At 40.9% G+C, this 25,521-nt stretch overlaps 1 protein-coding gene across 1 annotated transcript in view; it reads left to right on the forward strand.

The window, feature by feature from the left end:
- SPTB (spectrin beta, erythrocytic) overlaps positions 1 to 25,521 on the forward strand; it is a 125,977-nt gene that overhangs the window by 11,822 nt on the left and 88,634 nt on the right. Inside the window, exon 2 of the mRNA XM_089691662.1 lies at positions 23,505 to 23,696. Within this exon, the coding sequence (XP_089547788.1) occupies positions 23,552 to 23,696 (145 nt within the window). The 5' untranslated portion in view covers positions 23,505 to 23,551. The remainder of the gene's footprint in view (positions 1 to 23,504; positions 23,697 to 25,521) is intronic.

The following is a 25,521-nucleotide window of genomic DNA, read 5'->3' on the forward strand; positions in this document are numbered from 1 at the left end:
AATATATTTCATGGTGTAGTATATTTATTACATTTGTTGAAAGCCAAATACATTAAATGAATAAAACAATTACTCCACGTGGATAAACATGAACTGCCAACAGTCAGACTTACTAAGATGGCTGTCGCTCCAAACCACAGACACGGCGGCATGACCTCAGCACAGAAGGCTCCTCCCTACGCATTTTGTGCACCAGCACTTTCTCAGGGGATACGCCTACTGCTGACATCGTACGTGGTCTCCCTAAATAGCCTTCAAACGTCGTGGGGACTAGCGCATGCCATTTTGTTGTGGATCAAAAGCATCACGCCATATAACCATAGCTCAAAGCAAAAGACATTACCAACCGAAAAAACCCCCACAATAATCAAACAATTATGCTTATTCTCTGAATTTTTTTTGCTCATCAAAAATGATATGCCATTTTTATAAGGCGCCAAAAAAGATAATATAAAAAAAATATATATTTTTAAAAATGCCAAATAACAAGCAGGCCATTTAAATCAGAGACCACTCAATCATATACTGGTATTCAATCAGTATGACATACATCAAGATATAGTTCTGACGAATAAAACAGGCAATAGTAAATAAATCAAATAAAAGAAATTAATGACTATATTAAATAGGCATTCAGCAAAAAATATATTAATGAAACTGAATAAAATATTAATAATAAAATGTATAAAAATATAAATAAAAATAAAAAAGTATAATATAAAATATTATAAAAAAATCCCAGGAAGTACATCAATCGACTGTTAATAAAACAATTGATGTCAATACCACATTAAGGTTTAGAGGGGTTAGGGATCGCATTTCATGTATCCATCGGGTCTCCAGCATAGATACTAACCTAGCCTTTATTATAGCCACACCAATGGGGGTGAATAATGTCAATCCCTGTGAATTTCATGCCAATGGGGTCTCTACTATGACACTCCATAAAGTGCTTTGAAAGAGAATGCTCTTTTCCAGGGTAGGGGAGTACATAGATTTCTTTCTTCAACAGCTAGTTTTTGGGACACCCTCATTTTTGAGGGATACTAAACAGGTTTTAAGGGATGTGAGTAAAGTGCTTTGAAAGAGAATGCTCTTTAAAACCTTTCTTGATATTATACAAATGTTCTCTCAAACAATCCCTCAACCTCCTGCTGGTCCTCCCTGTATATTGTTTTTTGCAGGAATATTCCAACAAATTCACAACATGTTTACTATTACAGGTGATAAAAGTGTCAATACAGTAATTCTTACCAGTTGAATTGGACCTAAATAAGATAATTCTATTCCTCTTAATTCCCTCAAAGCAACACATCATGCATTTTTTACTGGGAAAAAACTTTTAAATCAACAAACAAGGTTATCTCTTTGGGCAGATTAACCACATTGGGGGTCAGCTTGCCTCTCAAAGTAGGTGCCCTATGGAAATCTATCTCTGGTCTCTCGGGTAACAAGCTGGCAAAAATATAATCCCCTTTTAAAATCCCCCAATGCTTCCTAATGATGTTCTTAACCTGTGAATGTTGGGTGGAAAAATTAGTTATATAGGGACAAACCATAGGATCAGGTGACCTGCCAGACTGTGAAATTATAAGATTATCTCTATCCATAGTGCTTACTTGTTGAATGTTATTATTGAGAATACTTCCATCGTATCCTTTTTCTACAAATCTACTTCTCAAAATCTCTGATTCTGCAAAATAATCATCTGCCTCATCCTCACAAATTGGCCTTTGGATATGTTATTGAGCCACAGGGGGTGATGGTAGCTATCAATGGAATTATAGCTGTTTTTATCCGTTGTTTTAAAAAAGAATTTAGTAATGATCTTAGTGCCATCATTAACCAATGTCAAGTCCAAAAAATTAATTTCTTGAAGACTATAGGTGTTTAAAAGTTTGATATTAAGGTTATTATTATTCAGGGTCACACAAAAAATTATTGAGAGACTCCTCACTCCCCTGCCACAGGAGTAAAACTTCATCAATATACTGTCGGTAAAAAGTGAGTTCCGGCCAATCTCGAGAATAAATGACGTCCTCTTCCCACCTAGCCATAAACAATCTCGCCAAACTGGGAGCAAATTTTGCTCCCATGGCTACACTTCTTGTCTTGTAGATAGAACTTCTTATTAAACCAGAACTAATTATGGGTCATATTGAAGTCGAGAAGTTCCCGGATAAATGATTTTTGGACCTCAGGGATATCATCTGTTTCTTATAAGTAATACTCCACAGCCTCCATACCATCATTATGTCCAATATTACTATATGAGACGGCAACATCTGCCATTACCAAAAAAGTAGGATTCACTGTGATGGTGCTCACATCCCTTAAAACCTGTTTAGTATCCCTCAAAAGTGAGGGTGTTCCAAAAACTAGCGGTTGAAGAAAGAAATCTATGTACTCCCCTACCCTGGAAAAGAGCATTCTCTTTCAAAGCACTTTAGGGAGTGTCATAGTAGGGACCCCATTGGCATTAAATTCACAGGGCCTAACAATATTCGCCACCATTGACGTGGATGTAATAAACGCAGGTTAGTATCCATGCAGGAGACCCAATGGATACATGAAATGTGATCCCTAACCCCTCTAGGCCTTAATGTGGATATTGACATCAATTGCTTTATTGACAACAGTCAATTGATGTACTTCCTGGGATTTTTTGATTATATTTTTTATTACACTTTTTTATTTTTATTTATGTTTTTATTAATTTTGTATTCATGTTTTATTCAGTTTCATTAATATATTGTTTTGCTTTATGGCTATTTAATATATTAATTTTTTTTTAATTTGATTTATATACTATTTTCTATTTATTTGTCAGAATAATATATTGATGTATGTCATTTTCATTGAATACCAGTGTATGATTGAGTGGTCTCTGATTTAAATGGCCTGCTTGTTATTTGGCATTTTAAAAAATAAATCTTTTTTTATATCGTCTTTTTTGATGCTTTATAAAAATGGCATATCATTTCTGATGAGCAAAAGAAATTCAGAGGATAAGCATAATTGTCCGATTATTATGTTTTTTTTGGTTGGTAATGTCTTTTGCTATGGTTATATTGTGTGATCCTTTTGATCCAGAACAAAATGGTGGGCATTAGTCCCCGCAATGCTTGCAGGCTATTTGAGGAGACTACGTATGATGTCAGTGGTAGGCGTATCCAAGAGGATGTGCTAGTGCACGAAACGCGTAGGGAGGAGCCTTATGTGCTGAGATCAAGCCGCCATGGCCGTGTTTTGGAGCGGTAAGTAAGTCTGACTGTTGGTAGTTCATGTTTATCCACGTGGAATAGTTGTTTTATTCATTTGATGTATTTGGCTTTCAACAAATATAATAAATATACTACACCATGAAATATATTTCGGGCTCCGTGTGCTGAGCTACTTTTTATAGTTTTGTTACCCATCTTTGGTGGTGCCTGGTAGATGGGCGATCTGGGGAAGGTTTAGCACACATTGGACGCAATGCTTTTTGTTTTTCTGGTTAGTGCATTGTGGTGGTGGATTCACACAAGGAGACTTCACCGTTTGATCATCATAACAAATTAATTGTTATATACAGTTGTGTTCAAAATAATAGCAGTGTGTTGAAAAAAGTGCATAAAGCTCAAAATCCTTATAATAGCTTTTATTTCCATACACACAAATGCATTGGGAACACTACACATTCTATTTCAAATCAAAACATGAAGAAAAATATGTCAAATTTGTGTTGTTCCACTAAAACAATTGAAGAAAAGTGAATATTAGACTGTTCAAAAAAACGGCAGTGTTTTGTATTCTTCTTTACAAACTCAAACATTCACTATATAAACTGAAAAATGTTTGACGATTTTGCTTTAATTTGAATTACTTAATGAATATTTAGTTGTTTCTGAGAACTGCTGTACATCTGTGTTGCATGGAGTCAACCAACTTCTGGCACCTGTGAACAGGTATTCCAGCCCAGGATGATTGGACTACATTCCACAGTTCTTCTCTATTTCTTGGTTTTGCCTCAGAAACTGCATTTTTGATGTCACCCCACAAGTTTTCTATTGGATTAAGATCCGGGGATTGGGCTGGCCACTCCATAACGTCAATCTTCTTGGTCTGGAACCAAGATGTTGCACGTTTACTGGTGTGTTTGGGGTCGTTGTCTTGTTGGAACACCCATTTCAAGGGCATTTCCTCTTCAGCATAAGGCAGCATGACCTCTTCAAGTATTCTGATGTATTCAAACTGATCCATGATCCCTGGTATGCGATAAATAGGCCCAACACCGTAGTATGAGAAACATCCCCATATCATGATGCTTGCACAACCATGCTTCACTGTCTTCACAGTGTACTGTGGCTTGAATTCAGTGTTTGGGGGTCATCTGACAAACTGTCTCTGGCCACTAGACCCAAACAGAACAATCTTACTTTCATCAGTGCACAAAATGTTGCGCCATTTCTCTTTAGGTCAGTCAATGTGCTCTTTGGCAAATTGTAACCTCTTCAGCACACGTCTTTTTTTCAACAGTGGGACTTTACGGGGGCTTCTTGCAGATAGCTTGGCTTCACATAGGCGTCTTCTAATTGTAACAGTACTCACAGGTAACTTTAGACCTTCTTTGATCTTCCTGGAGCTGATTGTTGGCTGAGTCCTTGCCATTTTGGCTATTCTTCTATCCATTCGAATGGTAGTTTGTCGCTTTCTTCCATGTCTTTCAGGTTTTGGTTGCCATTTTAAAGCATTGCGATCATTTTAGCTGAGCAGTCTATCATTTTCTGCACTTCTTTATATGTTTTCCCCTCTCCAATCAACTTTTTAATCAAGGTACGCTGTTCTTCTGAACAATGTCTGGAACAACCCATTTTCCTCAGAATTTCAGAGAGAAATGCACTGTAACCAGCAGGTACAACATTTGCTGCCTTCCTTCCTTAAACAAGGGCAATAATTTCCACCTGTTTTTCAAAGAATGAATGCCCTCACTAATAGAACTCCACACTGCTATTATTTTGAACATGCCCCTTTCAATTAGTGATTCAATTACACAGAATCAGCAGCATGCATGTCATGACTGTTGGGTCTGTTGGATTTCTATTACTCTACTACACCTGCTAGTAAATTATTTGCCATGTAGAAATATAATTTCTACCAAAAACAGTGATTTATCAGGTTAGTGATGTCTGACTGCTATTATTTTGAACACAACTGTATGAAGAGTTTGTTTTTGGACATTCTCTTTGGACTGAGCACTTTGTTTATATAACAATTGTTTTTTATTCACTATAGGGTGGGGATTTAGATTTTTTCATTAGCTAAGTTTAAAAGGTTTCACTATGGCATTTGTTACATGAATTTATGTGTTTTTTTATTGATATTTATATCTTATATGCACATTATTTCTAGCGCTGCACTTATTCACATTGTTTAGTCGTTTTTTGGTTGGTCACCAATTGTTGTGGTAGCTGCTTCTCTCTCTAAGCGCCCACTTTTTATTGTTGATTCTGGTTTATAATAAATATACATTGGGTGGGTGGAAGACTGGTGAGATTCAAAGCCGATAAAAAGCTTCAAACATGCCAACAAACTGATGGATTTTGGCCACTGTTTACCTGCTTTCCCAAAACTACAAACAGATTTAAAGAAAATTTTATTGCTGTCTGTGTTCAAACTGGGGAGATGAATATAAAACATTTTTAGTAGAGCGAGGAAGAGTTAGAACTTATGTTCAAATGTTTAATGTTTTTATTGCTCTCCATGCCTACTCGTGCTGGTGATAACCGCATCCCCTATATATTGTACAAGCAACACTGGGACAGGAAGTGAAAGAAAATGCTCTCAACAAGATAACAAGATTATAGATAGAAATACAATCTTGCCAGAATTTTACCCAAGCTATCCATATTAAAAAAAAAATCTTTTTTTTTCCTGGTGTTAGTCTGTTAGTAACACTTTAGTGCTTGTAAAAGCCAGCACACCCAACACATAGGTGTGACTACTGTGTGCATGGTGGTGAACTGCATTGCTATAAATAGTGCAAGCACACTTTTCAATGTGTTGAGGATTATTAATTGCTTATTCAGAGTTAATGGATGCCTTAAGGGTCCCCAAGAATTTTTCTTTTGCTTGAAATTTTATTAGCGATACATTAACAGGTATGATCTTATGGCCACATAAAATACACATGGTTTGACAAAGGGGTAGAAATTAATAAAATATTCAGACTAGGAAATGATGAATAAGGTACCAAATTGTTACAGTTCAGGTGTTGTCATTGTAGTTTGTGGAGCATATCATATACCCATAGGGTAATATCACAGGTAACCATAAGCTGGCAATAAGTATGAAATTCGACAGCCAATTGTTTTCCCTTGTTGTGTTGGGGCCATTGACAATAAAAGGGGGATTTGACGAAAAGCACTCCCTAAATTTAAATAGAATATTTAGATGAGAAAGAGTTAAAGAAGAAAAAGAAAAAATAGAGGAGAAAAAGAGAAGAGCTGGAAGAGACAGAGAGGGAATAAACAGGGATTAGAGAGGAGTAGAAGAAAAGAAAAAAGGGTGGTGAAGGGAGAAAGTAATAGGGTAGGTTAGAGGGGATTGTGTAGAAGGAGGAAAAGAAATGGGAAGAAGTAGGGGATACCCCAGGGGCATTCAGGAGTGATTGATTATAATCAGAAGTTTAATTCTATAGATCCAAAAGTCATGTAGTGTCTTGGAAGGGTGGGAAATAATCAAGCCATTGTTGCCAATTTGAAAGCAATTTATTATTAGTATTCTTTAGAACAGCTGCTAGCTTCCCTTTGATAAATGAGCCCTGTGTCCAACTCTTCACTTCAGTAAAGTTGAGAGATGACGGTCTCCAAGCCTGAGCAATAGTTTGCTTTGTAGCTGTAAATATATGTGAGATAGGGATGCATTCATGAAAAAATGTATTTTAATAGGTTTATGTAAAAGGGCTTCCCAGGAGTCTTTACAAAGATTAACCCAGAAAATCATGTTGGTGTAAACCTGTATCCACAAGAATCTAACCTCAGGGCATGTCCATCAAATTTGTCTCCGGGCATCCCCGAAAGCATGTAGAGGAGAATAAAGGTATACACTTTGCAAGTCTAGCAGTGGTGTAGTACCAGCATGACAGTACATTATGAGAGTTTTCTAAGGCCTTTACATTGAACTTTTGAAAAGGACTAGCCAGATCTCATGCCATCCCTTGGGAAGAAGAGTTTTGTTGTAGTCTGTTTGCCATGTAAAACAATAAAAAAGAGGTTGGTCATAAGGTTGGTTAGTTTTCCTAATATAGTGTAATATAGCAGGAAGACTTCGCCCTGTGTTGTGAGGTTAGATTTACACCTCGATTTGAATGCTGTCAAGGATAGGGATGAGTTTAAAATTTTAAGCAATGAATCTACTAAATGACAAATTTGTAAATAGCAAAATAGTTTGTTATTGGGAATATCATGAGATTCTTTAACTAGTTGCCGGCCGTAGATAGCTTAATGACGGCTGCACTGCGGCCGGCCAGTTCTGTCATATGACGTCCTCCCAGAATGAGTGATGTGCTAAAAGGCCAATCACAAAAGGCCTTTTACCATGTGATCAACCATGTCCAATGACGCTGTCAGAGCTTGAGGAAAGTACTGCCGAGAACCGGCAGTTGTCAGAGCAGGGATTGGCACGTTGGAGTTGCATCTTGTACATTACAATCCTGTTCAGATTGGATCTGATGGATCCATAAATATGAACACTTGAAGCTGTAGGGAGCAAAGGGTATGGGGTGGTATAAAAATGGGAAGAACTTTAAATGGATAAAATATTGTAAGGAGAAAGGACATTTTAATTGCATGTTTGCAACTGAGCCAGGAAATATGGGTGGTATCACAAGAGGATAATTGCTGTTTAAAATGTTTGGTAAGAGGGGGTATGTTAGCTTGTAGGCAGGTGCAGTCTGTTTTCTCCACTGTAGGTAGAGCCTGGAGAGGAAGTCAGGAGAAACCTGGTTTCTCTATGGCTTCTGGGTCCCAGAAGGCAACTTCCTGATTGGCTATGCAGCATGCAGGTGACCCTTGATGGTGACCCCATCTTGGGTCAGCAAAGCCCTTATAAGTCCCTGCCCCCAGGTTTTGGTGCACATTTTGCAAAGTGGTGAGAGTAGGAAAAAGAACACCCGTCTGTCAGGGAGGTTATGTCCGCAGGCAAAGGTTCTAGATGAGTAGGGACAGGCCAGGTACTTGCAACCCTTCATGGGAGCCTCCCATTTTGGACCAGACTGGCCAGGCCACATTCTGGCCTCTGAAGACAGATGCTGTTGGTGCATCTTTACCTGCTGTATCTCTGCATTGAATTGAACTGTGAGTGTTACCTGAAGCAGTGCTCTCCCGCTGGGGTTGTTTGTAGTTGGCATTCTCTGCAATATGAGTTCTGCGTTTATCTGCAACCGGACTCTATGTCTTCACTGCCGCAGCACCATGCTGCACCTACTCACAAGCTATAGATAAGAAGTTATAAGATACAGTTAGTGAGATGCTCGGATATGGAATATTATGTGTCCATTGAAATCAGAACTGGGTTTTGTATGGATTGTTGAATAGATTTAGGTAAGGTCACATTCAGCATGTATGATTTGGACTGGTTGAGGTGGAGACCTAAAACAGATTCAGATCCCGTAAAAAGGGAGATTAGATTGGGAAGAGAGACCATATATTAGTAATATTTGGTAATAAGTCACCGGCACCAGATTGTTGAATAGATTCAGGTAAGGTCACATTCAGCATGTATGATTTGGACTGGTTGAGGTGGAGACCTAAAACAGATTCAGATCCCGTAAAAAGGGAGATTAGATTGGGAAGAGAGACCATATATTAGTAATATTTGGTAATAAGTCACCGGCAAACAAGTCAGCCTTATGGAAAATGTCTCCTATTTCCAGACCCTTAATATTCATGTAATATGGGTGGCCAGGGGCTCCAGCACTAAGATAAATAATTGCTGTGATAAAAGATATCCCTGGAGCAATCCACAATATACCAGGAAAGAGAGAGACTTAAATCCACAGTATTTAATTGTTGCTGATGGGGTACGATATAGCGCGGCTTTCCATTTCAGAAAATTGCCTATCCCCCAAAGGGTTTGAGTAGAGTAAAGATAAGACTAGACAAATGTGTTAAACTGTTTGCATATATCCAAATGTACCATCATTTGTTGTGACCTCTGTTGTGCTAAGGGCCCTAAGAATTTTTCATTGAATTGTATGGTGCCCTGTATTCACAGACAGTGGAATGTATTTGCATTGTGGTCAAAATAAATAGATTCCTTGGCAGGACCTGGTTCTTTTAAATATATCTGATGAAAAGGCTTCTCATGTCATTAGTGGGTGAACTGTGATTTCTGGGCTGCTTGAATGTCTACACATGAACAATAACAATCTGGTTTATGTGTCAATGTTTTCAGCCAAGAGCCACCTTAATTTATCTTTCTAGTTGAATGTTGGATGAAAATGTGTAAATCTTGGATGAAAGCATGTATAAGTACAGTGCTATGAATTTAAATCCTGAGTGTTTTTGTATTGACATTGTCTTAACATTCAGATATATTATGCTTGTTCTAAATCTTAATATGTAGGGGGTCTATTTTTCAAGGTTCAGACAGTTTTCATTCAAAATGTTTGGGGATAAAAACAATGATAGATGGATAGATCCCTATATGTTTGTGTATTTATTTGCTACTGAGGCAAATAAAGCTTAATTGAACAAGCTGAAGTTAGAAGCTGATTGGCTACTGTGCACAACTGCATGAGATTTTGCACTTTCCATTTCTAGTAAATCACCTCCATAGTGTCTGGGTTGCTATTGGTATTGTAGATATTAATTAGTTAATAAAAACTGATTGGTATTTACTCTTACATGTGTTATAATTGAAATTATACCAATAATAAAGAGGCCGCAGCCAGTTAAGCTCCACTGTTGGTGTATTTGTTTTATTTATCTATTCATTGCTGTCTACAATCCCCTGGTTTTGTTTTACTACAGTAGCTAAACATAGTCTAAACCAGTATTTCTCAACCTTTTTTCACTCAAGGCACTCTTTAAAATTATGGACAGTCTTGAGGCACCCCATTCTAAAACGGGGTGCCTCAAGACTGTCCATAATTTTAAAAGGGCACCCCATTCTAAAATGTGAAAAACTATTCTAATAGTTTTATATAACACAGCAACATCCACACATGTAGGACACCAATGGTAGAGGTGATTTATTCTTCCAAAGCAAATACACTTTTGCACACTGGTGCTGAGTATTATTCCATTGTTTCTCTTCTCCCTCAGTTTTTCTCCATTGCTGAGCTAATGTGACCCCAGCACTGATGGAGAGGGGCAGGGGAGGGTCAAACTAGGATGCTGTGAAGGAAACTGACATCCTCCTTATCAACTGATGATATCATTGGTTTTCAGGATGCCGGTGTCTAGAAGGTCGTAATGGTATACAACAAAAATATGTGGCTCTGTGTAACTAAAAGGCAGGATTGTTCCACCGACTGGCTTTTATACAAGTTTAGGGCAATTGTTAGACATTTTGCCAAGGCACCCCTGAAGAAACCTCAATGCACCCCAGGGTGCCTGGGCACCCTGGCTGAGAAAGGCTGGTCTAAACCTTCAAACGACAATTTAATATATTGCAGCTTACCAGGGCTTAGATTAGGTGTTTTTGTCACTGTTTCTATGCAGGCAGATATGGTTTTCATACAGGGTGAACGGCAAACATTTCTACCTTTGTTCATCTCAATTACATGATCGGCTGATGGAAGTAGTAGTTAACTCAAAAAGATAAGCATGTTTCTGCTTTCCTTTCAGCTTACAGAAAGTGACACCGACACTATTTCCCACAAGATCAACAGATACTTTCTGTACTTGAGAACATTCTTAGCCTGAAAAATTAAAACTAATGCAGCTAATACATTTAATGATCGATAATCTGCAATATATTACTTTTTTTTTGGGGGGGGGGGGTTGGTGGGTTAGATATGCTTTAATGCAAAGATTGTTTTCCAGGGAATGTGTCTTCCAATGCCAGCTTATAATTGGCTATAGGGGCAGATCAATCATTTATGATTGGCTACAGGGGCAGATCAATCAGACACCAGCTCTCATAGTAACGTGCTCTGCAGAGGATTTTTTTTTCAATCCACTCTTGACTGGCAGTGAGACAGAGAGATTTATATGAAATATACACATGGCCTCAGATCCTGCTATCAGTAATTGATAGCTTTGCCAGTGATTGGAGTCTGTAGATTAAGAACACTATTTCTGTTTTTTTTTTTAGCTTTGACAGAGGGCACCATATTGGTGTGGCTCTGGTGGTAACAATACCATTCTTGCCAGAGCTCAAGCCCTTGCAAAGTGTGAAGTGTAGTGCAGTGCCTTTCATTGTTTTGCATTTTGCATTTTAGTGAAGCATAATACATGGATGTGGACCATTCATAAATTGTGGTGCTCTGGAAAAAAGGGTTCAGGTCCTTTAAAAGGTCTCTTGTTGTGCGTTAGCAGCCCATTCAAAATGAATCAGCTTACTGACTTAGCAACTGTCCCAGTCACAGCCATGCTCCTAACTTTGTGTCCTGTGGTAACAAAGATGAGAATTAGGAGGAAATTTCCCCAGTGGGGGTCACAGACAGCAATACAAATTCTGAATAACCTTCTTCTCTCTCTAAAGAAAAAAAAAGACTTGGCTGCTGTTGGGTTTTTAACTAACATAGGAACACAGTTGTGTGTGTTTTTGGCGGTTTTTCTCTCCCACACTTATTTACTTGGTTAGACACCCTGATGTTGTGAGGTCTGGCTCCTGGAGGCACACACGACAAAGAGAGGGTTTTTCCTTTGTAAAAGCTGTTTTATGCACTTCCCAAAAGACCATCCCAAGAACCACCCACCCAAGTAAATCACACCTTTATCTTCCAATGGGTGGGCTCCAGAGCAAGGCACCAGTTTATTCAAAGAAAAACAGGAAATTCCAGTTGCCTTCCCCCTCACCTCCATTGAGTCTTTTGTGTAATCACCCCCCTCCCCACAGTCACAGTAACATACATGGAGGTGTGTTGAGGTGATACAACAGATGGTAAATATGTTGCATAAATTGAGACCCCGAACAGAAGTACATAATAATATTAAAATTATTATAGGCCCAAAATAGCCATCACATGTGTTACTTATGCCAGCCTATGGGTATCTAGCACAGACCTGTACTGTATAGGACAACCTGCATACCATAGGGGAGAATAGAGATTTCCTCTGAACACCTTGACAGAGGGCCGATGACTGCCAAAGCAGGGCAGGTTTAGAAAGTGTCAAACTCAATGAGGCTGATGCCCCTAATGTAACACCTTGTGAGAATATTTTTGTGCTTTGAGAGAAAAGGGGAGCATCCAGTAGAAATCTATGCCATTGTAGAGACCATTCAAGTACTGTGTTGTTATATCACATTTTTTCTACACATTTTCTCAGATTTATAAAGAAGAGCATTATCATTGCATCACCATCTCTACAAAACACTCCACACTGTGCTAGGGTATTACATTTATTTATAAAATGCAGAATGAAGTGTGGATCCGCTGATGTCTTGTGGTGTGTTCTCTGCATATTACTGGAGTACACTCTCCAATAGGAGGACAGACCTGACAAAGGACCATAAACAGGCCACTGCCTCATCCTGAAATGCTGTTTGCTTCATTCATGAGCTGGGGCTTCCCTGACTTCGGAGTACAATAAGGGCTCGTTCACACCATGGTACAGACATCAGTTTTTCTGCAGGCATTCTGCAAGGCCACAACAAAATCAATTGTTCTCTATGTGCCCTGTTCACACCACAACACTGGTATCACATGCAGATTTTTTCTGTGCAGGAATCTGCAACGTGTATAAAAGTCATTCTATCATGCATGAAAACTGATATAAACTGATGTCTCTGCAAGGGAAGTCTGCACGTTAGTTTCCATCAGTTTTTCTGCACGTATGTTGTGAACGAGGCCTAAAAGACTTGCCCTTAGTTAGGGAGCCGATTTACTAATCGGAAGCTTCAGTATGCAGATACTGCTGCAATTCACAGTAAAAAATGGACAAAACCCAACATTATATAAATTACAGTAGCATATGATTTATTACTGCAAACATCAGTTCTACTGTCGTCATGCCACTCCAGCAACACTTACTGTCATGAGCAAGCCGCCATCTTGGAATGATCTGTCCTTCACTGTCGCCTATGTGTAGTCAAGGAATTTGGCAGCTGTTGTGAGATCGTATTAGCAAGGCTATTTAAAGCAGCATCATGAGTATGAGAGAGCTACACATTCTGCATTTCCCTGTTATCAGTTTGGTCTTCACTATAACAACTGCAGAAATCTGCAGCCTCTACCATACAGTATGATACCATACTATATGTGACTTTTACATTATACTGGTCGTATGTCGGGTATGATTACAGTGATGATCCAAAAAAATAATTCAACAGAACAGACAACATGATGATTCTATTAGGAAAAATGTTGGTAGTCTCCTAAATATCTGCTATACACATGAAAAAGAGCTTTGCTTTAGAGGCTTTAGAGACCTGGGGAGGCCATGTTCTCTTCTCTTATCTCACATTTGCCAAAAAAAATCTTAAATATCCCCAAGAATTTTGGGCAAATATTCTGCGGACTGTAGGCAGAGGGCTCCTTAACCGCCTCCCGCCCGCCATATATGACAGATGCAAGGTGGTTCTCTCGTTCTGGAAGGACGTCATATGACGTCCTCCCATTCTAACCACGCATGCGCGGCTCCTGGAGCGCGTAGCATGGCGATCGGCAGTGCGCTGTGTCCCTAGGATTACCGATCCACGGAAAGAGGCGAAGATGCCGGCTTGGTCATGTGGTCAGCTCTGTCTAATCACAGCTGATCACATGTAAACTGGGAAATGCCGGTTATCTGCATTTCTCTCCCCAGGAGCTGTCACGCTGAGCTCGTGAGGAGAGGAGAGCCGGTAATCGGCATTCCTCGGAGGGGACATGTACACAGATCATCAGAGCACTGATGATCAGTGTGCCCTGATGATCTGTGTAGCCCCAGCAGCGCCACCTGTCAGTGTCCATCAGTGCCATGTGTCAGCACTCATCCATGCCACCTGCCAGTGCCCATCAGTGCCACATCAATGCCACATTTCAGTGCCTACCAGTGCACATCAATGCCACATATCAGTGCCCATCTGAGCAGCCTTTCAGTTTCACCCATCAGTGCCAGTCAGTGCCACCTATCAATGCTAGTCAGTGCCACCTATAAGTGCTGCCAGTCAGTGCCACCTATCATTGTGCATCAGTGCCGCTTATCAGTGCCTGTCAGTGCTGCCTATCAGTGCCGCCTAACAGTGCCAGTCAGTGCCACCTAACAGTGCCAGTCAGTGCTGCCTATCAGTGCCAGTCAGTGCCGCCTATCAATGCCACCTATCAGTGCCATATATGAGTGCTGCCTTTCAGTGCCCATCAGTGGTGCCTGTCAATGCCCATCAGTGCCACCTACCAGTGCCTCCTCGTCAGTGCCCATCAGTGCAGCCTCATTAGCGCACATCAGTGAAGGAGAAAAATCCCTTATTTACAAAATTTTATAACAAAAACTAAGAAAACTTTTTTTTTCAAAATTTTCAGTGGTTTTTGGTTTGTTTAAGAAAAAATAAAAAACCCTGAGGTGATTAAATACCACCAAAATAAAGCTCTATCTGTCACAAAAAAAGATACAAATTTCATATGGGTACAGTGTTGCATGACCGCGCAATTGTCATTCAAAGTGCAACAGCGCTAAAAGCTGGAAATTGGCGTGGGCAGGAAGGGGGTATATGTGCTCTGTAGGCTTGTGGTTAAAGGCACAGGGACACATGTGAGCAATAGCACAAAGGTAGCGAAGGCATCCAGTGTGTCCCTGCACCTAGTTCAACCAACTGTACAAAAAAAATGAAGGAAGGGTGGGCTCCATCTAGGCACACCGGCCTTCAACCTCTCCAGTGTTATATGTGCTCCTACTATGGAGGCTCTAAAAATTGTAGCGTTAGGACCTCAGTATATACAGAGGTCCCTTGTCATGGGCACTGCGGCTTACGCATGTATTTACAAATTTGTGCAAACAAAACCCTCTATTTTTAACAGAAACTGTTAGAGCAATTCAGTCGTCTTGCAGGCTGGCTGGTATGTGTACTGGGATATCTTTTTTTTTTTTGCGATGTGCATTGCCCTTTCCATGTGCACCATGCTGTAAAGGCCTATTATAGGTTGAGGTGGCTGCCATTTTTTTGTACACGAAGCGACATAACACCTCCTCATCACCCATCAAATGCTCTCTAGAGAGTGATCCACCATGCATCTCTCTTCAGAGGACGTGTAAGCAAGCCCTTAGAGATACCAGTAAGACCTAGCGAAGGATCAAACATTGGATCATTCCTCAAATTTTTTTCATAGTTCTACCTTCTGTAACCGGAACAATATTACAAGACTAAAAATTTTTTGATGTACCACTGAATCATATCACGTACCACAGACATTATACATTAATCAGTACATATCTAGCTATCAAGTTTGCAGACTTACAGAAATTGTGAGTCAATCAATATGTATGTCAGCCATTTGGCACTGACGTCACCATATGTGAGTCTGTTCAGCTGTTCTCCCGCTCGCCTACTTGTGTCAGGTGTTATCAATTGATGCCAGAGTGCTGCAGACAGTCAGCGCAGTGTTATCAGGAACCATGCCTGAACCTCATTCTTAGAATTCACCCATTTAAAGAGGTAACCGACACTAACCAAACTTTCCTATTTATTGTCTATTAATGTCAAATATTTTTTAAGGTATATAGTATAAATAGGTGTAGTGGGAGAGGAGAATACAGTCAAGGGTGATGCTGCTTTGGCTACAGAGAGGACTGTTGTACTGTCTTAGAGTTGTGCTTGAGATTTATTGTAATGTTGTACATATTGTATATTATATTTAAGTGTAGGCTGTATATGCAGTGCATAATATCAGCATTGGAATTCCTCAATCCTGTTTTTTACCTGAATTTGCGTATATAAACTGCTGAAACAATTAAAGGAACAGTTTTTATTCAGAGTTTAGCATCAAGTCAATTAAACTCCAGGGATATTGATCTGGTCAGTTAAGTAGCAGAGGGGGTTGTTAATCAGTTTTAGCTGCTTTGGTGTTCATATAATTAACAACAGGTGCACTAGTTGGGCAACAAGGAGATGACCCCCAAAACAGGAATGGTTTACAGGTGGAGGCCACTGACATTTTTTCCCTACCCATCTTTTCTGACTGTTTTTCACTAGTTTTGCATTTGACTAGGGTCAGTGTCACTACTGGTAGCATGAGGCAATACCTGGATCCTACAGAGGTTGCACAGGCAACTCCTCCAGGGTGGCACATCAATACATGCCATTGCCAAAAGGTTTGCTGTGTCTCCCAATACAGTCTCAAGAGCATGGAGGAGATTCCAGGAGATAGGCAGTTACTCTAGGAGAGCTGGACAGGGTCGTAGAAGGTCTTTGACCCATCAGCAGGACTGGTAGATGCCCCTTTGTGCAAGGAGGAACAGGATGAGCACTGCCAGAGCCCTACAAAATTACCTCCACCAGGCCACTAGTGTGAATGTCTCTGACCAAACAATCAGAAACAGACTTCATGAGGTAGGCCTGAGGGGCTGACATCCTCTAGTGGGCCCTGTGCTCACTGCCTGGCACCATAGAGCTCGATTGGCATTTGCCATTGCACACCAGAATTGGCAGGTCCGCCACTGGCGCCCTGTGCTTTTCACAGATGAGAGCAGGTTCACCCTGAGCACATGTGACAGACGTGAAAAGGGCCTGGAAAATCTGTGGAGAATGTTATGCTGCCTGTAACATCGTTCAGCATGATTGTTTAGTGGTGGGTCAATGATGGTCTGGAAAGGGATATCCATGGAGGGGCACACAGACCTCCACAGGCTAGACAATGGAACCCTGACTGCCATTAGGTATCAGAATGTAATCCTTGGACCCATTGTCAGACCCTACGCTGGTGCAGTGGGTCCTGGGTTCCTCCTACTGCACGACAATGCCCAGCCTCATGTGGCAAGAGTATGCAGGCAGTTCCTGGAGGATGAAGGAATTGATACCACTGAATGGCCCCCACACTCACTTAACCTAAATCCAATAGAACGCCTCTGGGATATCATGTTTTGGTCCATCCGCCAGGTTGTACCTCAGACTGTTCAGGAGCTCAGTAATGCCCTGGTCCAGATCTGGGAGGAAACACCCCACGACACCATCCGTCGTCTCATTAGGAGCATAACTCGATATTTTCAGGCATGCTTTCAAACACATGGGGGCCATACTAGCTACTGATTACTATTTTGAGTTGCTGCAATGAAATTTCAACAAAATGGACTAGCTTGCTGCATCATTTTTTTACTTTGATTTTCAGGATGTCTTTAAATTCAGTCCTCTGTAGGTTGATAATTTTCATTTTCATCAAATTATGAGGCATGCTTACATTCCTAACACATTACCCAGTCCATATCAGTATAGATATCCAGCATATATTTCCCCATTGTGATCTGATGTGTTTTCAAAGTGTTTCCTTAATTTTTTTGAGCAGTGTAGATACACAATTGTTTCATTGTTTATACGCATGTACTCTGAAGATTATACAGCTGCTGTTGCTTCTCCAGTGTCCGAGTCAATGGATTTGGGCACCCGACACTGTTTCTAGGTCAGATTTGTTTTTTTTACGAATTGATTTTCAGACAAAAATGTGTTTTTCAGAGATTCAGATGTATACGGATCTTCAAATAGACATAGTAACAAATGTTAACGAATCCGAGCAAACTTACAGTGAAATTACTAATTGCATTTGTGTCATTTGGATGACGCCACATGATACTATAGTAGTTCGGGCCCATAATTCAGTTTTCAAATTCGCTTCATAATTCAAATTCCAGTAAATTTGTGATTTAAGTTGAATTTGAAATTGTCACCGCCAGTCAATTCAGTTCCTCAGTCTAATGCAATGCTTAGGTTTGAAAACTTTGGGTCCGCCAAATTTCACATTATATAAATTCCATTGCATTTGCAAATATCGAATAGTTTAGATACATGAATAACGAATCAACCGAAAATATCAAAACCGAAAAATAATGTATAGCAATCTTTAGAAAAAAAATGCTTTTCTATTCCAAAGGAACCAAGGAATATACAAAATTTAATGCCAAAGATACAAACTGAATTCTGCTTGAGGTGATTGTAGCCGTATTAGTGCATTTGCGACAGAAACAATTGAGTACTGTCCGTGGTACTTTTTTTATTTGCACTAACATACAATTTTGAGGACAAGCTTTCGGGGTATGTCCCCTTCTTCAAAATTGTATGTTAGTGCAAATAAAAAAAGTATCACGGACAGTACTCAATTGTTTCTGAACTTAATTCTGAAACTGAATTGGTTCAACATAACAAAAATTAAGAAATAAGATTCCTCAATGAATGAATGCAGAAATTTACATTGTGCACATTTATTAGGTGGCATATGTCTTAGAAGGAAAGTCCCCTAAGTTTGTAGAGATTTCTTCTCACTTTTTGGGGTGTCTCCAGAACAGGAAGTGAAGGGCAGGCTCCCAATGTGGCACAGACAGTGAGAAAATAAAGTGACATGGGTTTTAACCCTTCCCTACTCTATCCAAATCTAAAGTGAAAAGTGTGAGGGTGCACTTTATAGTTGGGGATAGTTTAGGGTCAAGGACAGTGAGGACACACTCTTTTGTTTCTTAGTACTGCTGACATGGATACTAAAGCGCCATAGGTTTACTGCCAAATGGCATACGTGCATGTGACTAGGATCTCTTTTTCTTGTGTTCTTATAGAGTATTGAGGGTGTAGAGAGGCAGTGTGATGTCCTATGTTACGTGTACCGTGGAACAACCACTTTATTCTTTTACTGTAGTAAGGCCAGTGAGGAGTTGTTGCTGTTTGGCCATTATAGGTTAATACATACTCCTTGTACTGCCGTCCCATCGAAGCTCTGAGGTGTTGATATTGTGGTAATGTTAGCCCCTTCTACTTGCCCTTCAGACTCACATTTCTCATGAAATAAAAAAAAAGTTGGCAGTTGTAATTTTTGCCCCTCCTTCTCATTCAGAACTTTCCAAGGGACTGAGGTTTCAGTGAATAACATGGGCACTTTCACAGCAATGACAGTAATGTTCCAATTCCATATCTCAAGGACACATTTAAATAGCCAGATTCTACTGCTTGGTCTAGTAATGACTGCACCTCCCAAGTCTCTGACTGGTGGTCTGATACTCACCCACCATGAATGAATGGAAAGTCAATTAGAAACCAATAAATAGACCAGATCAGATGCACTATGTATGTATATGGCGGCTCTTATTTCATCTCTTACTATGATTAGTAAACAACGTCTGGCATTTGACCGCTAGGTAAATATACCAAGTAGACGGACTGCATTCCTTACAAGAAGGGTTTTGAAATTGTACTGCAACATGCTATCTGTTTTCCCCCTTCATATGTCTAATCCATGCGTTTACTTGTCTTTGTGTATATTCACTTACCATAGGTACAGTACACTTGTATTCATTCCTACTGTAAAAATCGATGTTGTATTATGATAAATGATTATTAAAGTGACACTAAACTCTGGCTAAAAAAATAAATGTTATTAAGATATGTGTTCTTAACTCAAAAAAGTACCGTATTTTTCACTGCATAAGATACACCTGACCATAAGACGCATCTAGGTTTTAGAGGAGGAAAACAAGAAAAAAATATTCTGAACCAATGGACTGCAGACATAGTACAGGAGATGACCAGAGACTGCGGACATACTACAGGAGATGACCAGAGACTGCGGACATAGTACAGGAAATGACCAGAGACTGCGGACATACTACAGGAGATGACCAGAGACTGCGGACATAGTACAGGAAATGACCAGAGACTGCGGACACAGTACAGGAGATGACCAGAGACTGCGGACATAGTACAGGAGATGACCAGAGACTGCGGACATAGTACAGGAGATGACCAGAGACTGCGGACATAGTACAGGAGATGACCAGAGACTGCGGACATAGTACAGGAAATGACCAGAGACTGCGGACATAGTACAGGAGATGACCAAAGACTGCGGACATAGTACAGGAGATGACCAGAGAATGCGGACTTAGTACAGAAGATGACCAGAGACTGCGGACATAGTACAGAAGATGACCAGAGACTGCAGACATAGTACAGGAGATGACCAGAGAATGTGGACATAGTGCAGGAGATGTCCAGAGACTGTGGACACAGTACAGGAGATGACCAGAGACTGTAGATCTTTGGGGAGCAGGTACCTGAATTTGACAGGTACCCGTTCCCACATCCATGTAGTTGTCCTTCCTCCGTCCCCGTAGTCTTCTGGGACTCGTAACAGGTCCCAGAAGACTAAGGGGCCATTCATAAAGTGCAGCGCTTCTCGCACATGCGCAGTGGGCACCTGGCTGTGAAGCTGCAAGCTTTTACAGCCAGGTGCCCACACTAAAGATGCCGGCGCCAAGGAGAGAAGACGGTGAGGACACCACTGGACCGAGGAACAGGTTTTGCTGCACAAAAGTGCCGAGCGGCCTGGTATTCTAACATGGCTGCGGCGACTGGGTAACACTGGGCCAGCTGCTCCATATTTGCTCCATAAGACACACAGACATTTTCCCCCATTTTTTAGGGGGGAAAAAGTGCATCTTATGGAGCGAAAAATATGGTACATTCTATTGCTCTTGACCTCCTCCATTATTTTCTGCTGTGATCCAGCTTCCTGTTAGAGGGTGGCTACATTTGTTCTCCATGGTCTCACTCTAAGTAGGAGTGTAGACACCCTCTCCTTCTCACTCCCAAGATGAACTATGGACTATGGGATATGTAGTGTGCACAGAGCAGGAAACATGACCACAAGGTCATGTTCTGTGACTCCTATTACTAGTGCTGTCTCGGTGGAGCCACTGCTTCATGCACGCTTCCCCCAAGGACTAACCTATTATGTCCAGCTGCTTTGTGTGCTGACAAGCACAGTCAGCACAGAGAGGCTAGAGCACATGTGTCAAACACAAGGCCTGTGGGCCAAATCAGGCCTGCCAGCCCATTTCATGTGGCCCTTGCACCTCTCCTGCAGCTGCGGCACCCCTTGATCTCCGCCCCCACCCTGTATCTGCAGTCAGCAGCAGAGAGGAGGACAAAACTCCTTTGCTAGATCCTGTACTTCTCAGTGTAGCCACAGAGAGGCTTGTCTCTGCCCTCCCATCTCAGCAGTTGGCAGCAGAGAGGAAGACAGAACTCCTCTCACAGATCCTGTACCTCTCTGTTCAGCTACAGCACCATCTCGTTTCCGCCTCCCCTGATCTCAGCATTCAGAGCCTGTCAGCTGACTCCAGCCCTCCTCTGGTCCTCCTCCAGATCCTGCACTGTATGCTTCTCAGCACCACCCCCAGCTTCTTCCCAACAGTAGCACAAGATAAGGCGGTGCACTGTGATGTAAGGGAAGGTGGGGTACTCTTGACTTTTGATGGTGGGAGGCTTTTGACATCTAATGTAAGGGGGTAGGGGTGCTCTGGACATCTAGACTTACAGATACAGCCGGCCCTTTAAAGTCAACTATAATGCTGATGTGGCCTGCAATTACATTGAGTTTGACACCCCTGTGCCAGAGCTAAATAGGAATTGAGATCCGCCCATCTGCTGTGATTGACAGGTCAGCATTGTGCATGCGCACTGTCACTGTGCTTATGTGTGGTGATGGGAGGTGTAGTTTCAATGATGGGAGCTGGACCAGATCTGGAATCTTGGTTTCTTCTGTTATAATGTGCTAGTATGCAATGCATATTAGCACATTATGACATTATCCTGCAGGGGCCCAACTTTAAAGTCTTCGTTGTGATCTTCGAGAATGAATAACTTCACACTAAAAAGCAGCTAGAGAGGTTAGCGAAGGCCTGTTTTAGAGCTCTTTCACTGCTTTTTAAGGATATGGCACTTCTTTAACCCCTTTACCACAATGGAATGCATATATGCAGCAGCCTTAAAACCCAGCTGCTATTTTTTATATATATATATATATATATATATATATATGTTGCTGTGTTTTTCTGGGGCACGCTTCATCGGCATCCCAAGAACTGTGACTGAACTGTCACGACAACTCACGGTCAACTACTAATGATCCGGAGCCAAGAGGATGGACTTACAATTATTCACCATTATGTCATCAATGTACAGCCCATCACAGTAAATAAATGAATAGTAGCCCCTCCTACCAGCCTCCGACATCATGGCTCACTTAAAGGGCCGGTTCCTGCCAGCGGCAAATGCCCATAGGGTGATATTTGGAACACTTTAATGTGGACCTTGCATGAAATGCAGGATCTACTTTTCCAGGAGCCCCCACCTCCAAAATAAAGAATAAATCCTTATTTAAAAAAAAATATACGATTAGAGGAAATTTTTTTTGCATGGCTTTCACTTTTTTCATGCTTGCGCTTTCATATTTTGGTTATTGTATTAAATGCAGAGTTTTGTAGAATAGCCAAAAGAGGGGGGCCTCAGTGGCTTAGTAATATCATTATGCCTCTGGGATAAAACTTCAACCATTTAGATTGAGCATTGTTTTCAGTTCATCAGCTAATACAGAGGGGTTGATTTACTAAGTCTAAAGAATAGATCCGGTTTCTCCAAACTTTTTAAACAAAGGGCCATTTTACTGTCCATAAGGCTTTTGGGGGGCAAGATCATGATCACTTGGAGTAGAAAATATCCTGGCATCAGTGAGAGTAAACAATGAACCATCTTTAGTATCAGGTGGAGGAGTATTTGGTGTTAGTAAGGGGAATAGTGCTGCATCCTTGGTGCCAGTGGAGGAATAATGCCCAATTGTTGGTGTTAGTGGCAAAAATTATGCCCCACTGTAGGTGTCAGTGGGAGGAATATTGCCTCAAGGGCCGGATAAAGGCAAACAAAGGGCTACATATGTCCCCAGAGTCACAGTTTGGAGACCACTGGAACAGATGGTTCACTTTGCAAGGGAATTTACATTATGCAAATGAATTTTCCACAGAGCTTATTAAATATAGGGAAGTTTCACTTTGCAAAGATTATCCAGGGACATGCAAGAGCAAAAAAACAGCATGATTGGATAATGGAAGTCAGCAGATCTTCACTTCATTCACTAAGTTCTGGGGTAAATTCTCTTGCAAAGTGAACAGCATATTTTCCTTTACTAAATCTAACCAATAGACTTGCATTGTGATAAGAAGCAGTAAAGCACAACCACTGTGCAGCAGTGCAGGGGGAAGCAGAGGCTTCGTACCTGATGAGTAAAAATGGTTGTCCCATGTACATCTTACAAACTATAGAAAGTATTGAAAACATGCAAAATGTTGCTTAGATCATTTCCACATGGTCGATTCCTGAAAGATGATTGCTATGTTTCTGTTCTTTAGGAATGATCATTTAATGCTGGGAAATAACTGGACAATAAAATAAGAAAATGCAGACCACAGACTTTGATAATCTGGAAATTGAACAGCAGTATACCTGTGTGAACTCTCGCTGGGAAGCCACTGAAGATGACCTGGACAATGACAACAGCTCTGCTCGTATGTTTGAGCGATCAAGGATTAAAGCCCTTGCAGGTACAACAGGCTAACTGATAAAACAGTGCTTCTACCCCAAATGTTTCAGACTGTATTAAAGTGTATTTAAACCCAACATAAATGTAATATGTTGCAGTTTACCAGTCCTGAGATGTGCTGGCTGCATTTGCTTTTTTTTCTCAGGATTTATGTTCACTTGGTGAGCCTGCTAGTAAAACACTCCCTCTCCTAAGGTGACAACACTCTTTAACCATACTGTATGTATGGAGCAGAGTTGTCATCCTATAACAGAAAGTGTGTTAGAGCTTCAGAACACCTCCCCCTATCCTCATCTCCATAACATGGAAATATGTAGTCTACAGAGATCAATGTAACAATGTAGTTGATACGAATACAACACAGGCAGAGAGCACAGGAAGCCATCAGATCATTGGATTTCTGGCAGGATCAATGAGCACTTATCAAAAAGATATAACAAAACACTTTCAATTGCATCTCTAACAGATGAAAAGGGAGCGAGTGAAATGGGAGGAGTTTATTTTGTTAGGATAAACTTTAAAAAGAATAGCATGGTCTCATATTAAAGCAGAGTTCCAGATGAAAAAAAAAAAAAAGTCAGCAGCTACAAAAACTGTAGCTGCTGACTTTTAAAATACAGTCACTTACCTGTCCCTCGGTCCAGCGGTGTCCTCACCATTGCTGGTTTCACCGTCCGTCTCCTCTCTCCAGCACAGGCATCTTTAGCGTGGGCACTCGTCTGTGACAGCCTGCGGCTTCACAGCTAGGTGCCCACTGCAAATGCGCAAGAAGCACTGCAGTTTGTGAAAGGCCCTGTAGTCTTCTGGGACCTGTCACACGCGATGGAAGTGGGACTGGGTACCTTTCAAATTCTGGTACCAGCTTCCCCCCCCCCCAAAGGTGCCAATACTTAATGGGGAGCGGAGGACAAAACATTAAAGCGGAACTTCTCCTTTTGGGTGGAACTCCGCTTTAAGAAGTCATGATTTACCTTGTAGAAGTGTAGATCCAGCCCTAGATAAAGGAATGAAACAAGAGGCTGAAGAGACGCACCTGTGTATTTGTATATTTGTATGCCCTTTTCTAATTCGGTCTACGTGACGGATACTTCCTATGGCAAGATCTGACAGTTTACAGCTATGTTCCACATAACACAGGGCAATCCATTGTTATAACATACAAAATTACCACCCTCTACATCCTGCTCATTTGTTTTTCTTCCATATATATGCCTCCTTTGGCCATTTATTCACTTGTGATGGCCTTCTGAAGTATGATCTGCAGTGAAGAGTGGGGTGGTTGCAGTACAGCCCCATTTACTTGAATGGGTCATGTTTGGCAGACAGTACTGCCCACCAGTCGCAATAGTGGGGATAATGTTTGCCATACTGCAATTTACAGCATCTCAGTATATGTGTACCCCCATAAGGCTGCTTTTGAAGCCTAGGAAAACAGCTGGGGTGGTAATAACATGACTCAGTCACATGTTTTTACCACCCCCCCAATCACAAGTGCACACTAATCCTAAATCAGATTTCACCTCACTTTCTGTTGTATTACTATGATAGGAACAGCAGGGCAACACAGAAATAAATACTTTTTTTTATTGGGGTAAGGAAGAGTATGGAAATCTGTGTCATTGCCAGCTGTCTTTGAAAGCAGACAGTTAGGGCAAATCTCTCCACAGGGGACACAGGCAGCAAAGAAAACTGATAGGAATCCTATTGTAAAAAAAGGTTTTGGATGGAATCCACTTTAAAGCTGAAAAAAAATAAATGAAAGTCAGCAGCTACAAAAACTGTAGCTGCTGACTTTTAAAATTCAGATACTTACCTCTCCCTCAGTC

The sequence above is a fragment of the Staurois parvus genome, unplaced genomic scaffold, assembly GCF_062004578.1.
Source record: "Staurois parvus isolate SC_StPar_1 unplaced genomic scaffold, SC_StPar_1.0 ptg000568l, whole genome shotgun sequence".
NCBI classification, from domain to species: Eukaryota; Metazoa; Chordata; class Amphibia; order Anura; family Ranidae; genus Staurois; species Staurois parvus.